Source organism: Haematobia irritans, chromosome 3, assembly GCF_050003625.1.
Source record: "Haematobia irritans isolate KBUSLIRL chromosome 3, ASM5000362v1, whole genome shotgun sequence".
In the NCBI taxonomy this organism is placed as follows: Eukaryota; Metazoa; Arthropoda; class Insecta; order Diptera; family Muscidae; genus Haematobia; species Haematobia irritans.
In genome coordinates this window covers 227,484,193-227,489,267 of record NC_134399.1, presented here as the reverse complement: position 1 = coordinate 227,489,267, position 5,075 = coordinate 227,484,193, and the positions used below count along the sequence as shown (strand labels likewise).

The 5,075-nt window shown below is 41.1% G+C and overlaps 1 protein-coding gene across 1 annotated transcript; it reads right to left on the bottom strand.

Moving 5' to 3' along the window:
* Nucleotides 1–418: 418 nt before the first annotated feature.
* On the bottom strand, nucleotides 419–4,399 carry iav (transient receptor potential cation channel subfamily V iav). Its single transcript, XM_075298277.1, has 9 exons — nucleotides 4,217–4,399; nucleotides 3,459–4,150; nucleotides 3,172–3,397; nucleotides 2,644–3,050; nucleotides 2,431–2,582; nucleotides 2,164–2,380; nucleotides 974–2,104; nucleotides 689–915; nucleotides 419–634 (listed from the first exon to the last, which is right to left on the bottom strand). The coding sequence occupies exons 1-9, from the start codon at nucleotides 4,353–4,355 to the stop codon at nucleotides 469–471; spliced, it is 3,357 nt and encodes a 1,118-aa protein (XP_075154392.1). The 5' UTR covers nucleotides 4,356–4,399; the 3' UTR covers nucleotides 419–468.
* Between the last annotated feature and the right edge of the window lie 676 nt (nucleotides 4,400–5,075).

Here is a 5,075-nt window from a genome sequence, read left to right as displayed (position 1 = left end):
GTTGGAAGGTCAAATCCAGAACAAAAAAGATGCTGCCAATAACAGGATCATTAAGACTGAAAACGACGAAGAAGATGATGATGAGGATGACGAATCCGATTTGGAAGAAATTGATGGTCGTTCCAACGCAACCCGCAGGAGGAACAGGAGAAATCGTTTGAGGAAGCTTCGCCAACGTCGCCGCCGCCAACAACGTCGCCGCAGGGCCCGCAAAGCCCGTAAGGCCCGTAAGGCTCGCAAAGCTCGCAAGGCCCGTAAAGCCCGCAAAGCTCGCAAGGCCCGCAAGCAACGCAAACAACGTAAACTTCGTTTGATGAGACGTCGCAAAAATCGCTCCGGTTAAATAACTTCGCCATTGCAAATGTACCAAAGTCCAAATTGAACTGAGTTCTACCATTTCAATAAAATCGATAAAGTGTTCTAAATTTCAAGACACTCTATTTAATGTGTAAATCTTTATTGTGGTTTTTACTTCTTTGCAAGGATCTTATTGATATTCTGCAATTCGCGGGTACTCCAGGGTTCCAAGGGATCAGGTGGTGATATAATTTCCTCATCACGTTTTTTCTTTATAGGTGCTGATCGGCCACGATAATATTCCGAAGATTCTTCTCCCGTGTGTTCTGGAGCAACTCTGAAAGTAAAAGAATTAAGATGAACTAAAGGCGTCCCATCAAATGACTTCTACCTGTTCTTGCGCCGTATTCTAGCCGTCTTGGCTCTGCGGGCAGCATCATCCTGTTGATATTGACGCTTACGCAAATGGAACTGTTTCATTGTGGCATGGACCTCTTCAACGGTGGGCATGTCATCCACCGTCTCTCCAGAATCATCATTGGCATCCTCTGTTTCAACATCGGCATCTTGTTCCACTGTCAAAATGTGTTCAGCCAAAGCTTCCTGGAAGTCAAAAGCCTAAGGGTAAGGAGAAGTACTTGAGTTTGATGCCCATGACTTCAGCGCTCAACTTTACCGGAATACTCTCTTCATCATCTTGCCGAATATTATCCCAAACAGAAGTAATTAGCTTGTCCGAGCTATCACCTAATGTACTTTTTGGTATGGGGGCTTTAAACAAAGCATTACGTGTCCTACGGGCTAAAGACAATTTACCCAAAATGGGTCCTCCCCCATCGCTTTCTTCGGTCTCCACATCGGCTACCATTTTCATGAATTGTTCCAGTTTTTTGGGATCCACAATATCTTTGGGATCTTGGAAGAGATTGGTTAAATTTGCTCCTATTGGCATGACACCCACCGCTGGCTCTGGTTGCTTAGTCAATTTTACATCCTTTAGACTTGTGGCCTCAGTTGGAGGCTTGACTTCTATAGGTTGGGTCTTCATGGTCTGTTCGACCAGATCGTAGGCTTTATTGGCCAATTGCTTCAATGCCGCATAGAATTGGGGATCGTGGACTTCAGGTTTCTCTTCGGCCATTATAATCAAATCTCTCAGTGGATCGGGTGCTGGAATTAAAGTGGCTTCTTTGGATTTTATTGTTCCAAGAGTGGTTGGTTTTACTGTGCCTCCAGCACTAGCAGCAGGATCATTTGCAAAATTCAGCATATCCATAGCACTCGTAAGATTCGATTGACCAGCAGTATCAGGATGTAGATTATAGGGATCTTTGAGTTTCTTTTTGGTAATCTTTATGGGACTGGATATAGAGGCTCGACCCCACATAAGACGCCGCATTTCCTCCCCAGTCATACCTCGTTTCTTCAGAGCATTCAAAGTCACGCGCCCCACACGTTTCCAATTGGATACAGCTCCCTTACGTTGCTTGGCTCTGGTTTTACTTTTACTCTTGATGACCATTACTCCCCTCACTTCAAACCCCGAGTCATCGGATGGTCCCAGAGGGATTGAATAAGCTTCCAAATAATTTTTAGCATCTGCCTGTGGTACTGCTCTTTCCAGGGTGACCACAATTTTGGCCCATTGTTTCATCCATTCCTTTTCGGATTGTTCAATAACATGGGCATAAGTATTACCCATCATGGCTATCAACATGTTGAGCAATAAAATGGGAACGAAGATCATGAAGATAACGAAAACGGTCTTCGACAAATTGGGATATGTGGTTTGGTTGAGATCGGGGTACTACCAAAGAAGAGGAACAATACTACATTTATGGTCATCTTTAATTCCTTCGTACTTACATTATAGTCGCCCAAAGTTGTCTGAAATAGGGCCATCCAAGTACTGGGAAATGTGTCAAACATTGTAGATGATAATTGGGGATGGCCTTTATAAAGGAAATAGAAAGCCTGTGAGAATCCACACAAGACAATGGAATAGATTATTCCAAAGGTAAACATGTCACCAGTAATCATAGAATAAATCATGGTAACGAATGGACCCGTCAATCGGATAGCTCTGAAAAAGTTTGCATTAAAATAATGAAAAATTATCTTTTAATATGGTACCCTGCAAAGAACATGAGTAGAAACCAACTCCCCGGAACTGCAAATATAAGAATAGCTTCTTCAGTATCCTTATCACCCATTAAACGAAAGGGTATACAAGCCAAGATCATGAGATTGGAAACCAGGAATATAACCTTAGCAGGAGCATGAGACTGGAGAGAAAGACAATATCTACGAATCATAATCGAAGTGATCTCATACTTCTCAACTTACCAATTGCTTCAGAAAAGCCGCCAATCCTTGGTTCTTTATCTCGTCGCCCTGCTGGAAAATCAAAAAACTTAAGACACCAGCTATGGTACATAATTCTGCACAATATCTGGCAATGGTTTGTATATCATATTCTTCATTCTCTGGAGTAGCCGTCGTGGCATTAATATCACTTAATTCATGTTCTTCCCCTTCATCTTCTCCTTCACCTTCATGTGCTGGCCTAAGATACACCGACGTTGAAAGACACAGCAAATGTACCACCAATATAAGCAACCTCTTCAAAAATTGATTCTGGGCAAAGGTCTTCCATTTTTCCTCCAATAGACGTTGTATGATACCACCATCCAACATATCCAAATGTTCTTCTTTGGTACCATTGAGAATAATAAACAAAGCCGAGTTCCAATCTGGAAGAGAAATAATAATTCGTTTTAATTCAGGAGAGCAACCATGGTGACCGCCTTGTATAAAAAGAGTCATGAAACGTCGTTTGGACTCGGCTATAAAAACTTGCTTGGCAGTACTCACTTGTTCTTCCATCGGGTAACAATGTATCCAAAGCATTTAATGGATATCCCGAACAGGTGATATTACTATAACGCCAAAACTCTCTCGCCGAAAGTTCCAACATCTCTCGGAAAACTTCAGCGCGACCAAGCTTACAGGCCAACGTGAGAGGGGTTAGACCTCCATGATTGACAATACCATTCTTAGCAGGAGTTTTAGGATGACGTAAAGCATAACCAAACATGTCCTAGAAATTCAAACACTTGTCAAGATAAATATTCAGCAACCCCATGGTTGGCATTACTCACCAATTTATCACACACCACCACCATGTGTAAAATCATATTGCCAAAACTATCCTGGGCATCCGGATCAGCATCATGGTCAATGAGTAAATTATAAACACTCTCATTAGCACAACAGGCCGCCCACGACAGAGGATATTCTCCCATATAGGCGAGACCTTCGTAATCTGTACTCTTTGCAGGATTTGCTCTCTGTTGATCGCGAGGCAAGAAGAAACTTCCAATGGCTCTTTGATTTATATCAGCCCCAGCTTCTATTAAGTCAGCCACCAATTCATTATTGCTATAGGCTATGGCCAAATGTAAAGCACTTGCTCCCAAATACTCCTCTCCCTCAATGACGTCCAAGGCCAAACGTGGAAAAACTCTCAATAAAATACGAGCTAATTTTGTATGCATTTTCGAATCGCAGATTATGAGGACATGCAATAAACTTTCACCCAAAGCTCCACGATATTGCATTTGCCAACAGGCACTGTGATCCTTCCATTTGCTTAAAGGATCATGAATAGACAAAGAAGCCTCAATGGGTATGGTCACCTCGGTGTGGTCTCTGTATTTCCAACGAAGAAATTCAGCTCGATTAATGACCTGACCTTTGCCATCATTGTACATGAAAACACCAAACTGTTCACGTATCAATTGTTCAACGGCAACGAGGCCACCAGTATTAATGGCATCAATAAGATCTCCACCTTATTTTATAGAAAATTGGATTTTATTTAAACATTAGAAACTTATTGCATTTCAAGTCAATTTACCCCTTTTGTAATCGGCCAATTTATAGAGCAGACATTTGCTAGCCGATGCTGATGATTGAGAGATTACGGCGTCCAAAATCGCACCCGGTTTCATTTCCTGTGGTTTCTTTCGCAAACATTTTTTCATAAAAAGTCTCATCGTTAATTTTTATACACAAATTGCACTGCCCCCAAAATGCTGCTATTGTGGAATGTTGCATAAATTGTTTAATCAATAGACAAAATGATGTTGGAAACTAAGGTGATGTTGCTACGGCAATGTTTATTTATTGTGACCATGTAAATAGAGGCCCATCTGACATGTGGCAAAACATTTGCTTCACATTGTCAGCCAGATTGGAGGAAAATTCTCATTGCAGCAAAATTTACAGCAAATCTAAAGTATTGGGCACATTTGAAAATTCTAGCCTTGCTAAATAAACGTTACAAACGCATTGAAAAGTATGGTCGCCACTAAAATGGTACAATGGCAACACTATTGTACGAGGTTGCCATAATTTTTCGAATTCATGAGTCACGACATTTGACAGATGGTTTGCATTCACAAGAATACATTGTATTCTTGTAGGACACTTCATTTTAAGGCTACCATTTAAAAAATTACTAAACAAAGTTTTAGTTAATTAAATTAAGAAAAGTGAGTCAGCCTATCTAGTGATGTCCGCCTGTCTGTCTGTGGAAAAAATGCTAACCTTCGAATGAAGCAAGCTATTGACTTAAAACTTGGTACAAGAAGTTTTTATTGATGGTCATATTATATTGCAAATGGGGCATACTGGATCACTTTTAGGTATAGTCCCCCTATAAACCAAGCCCGGATTTAACTTTAATCTGCCTTTTTCCCAAGACGACGACAACT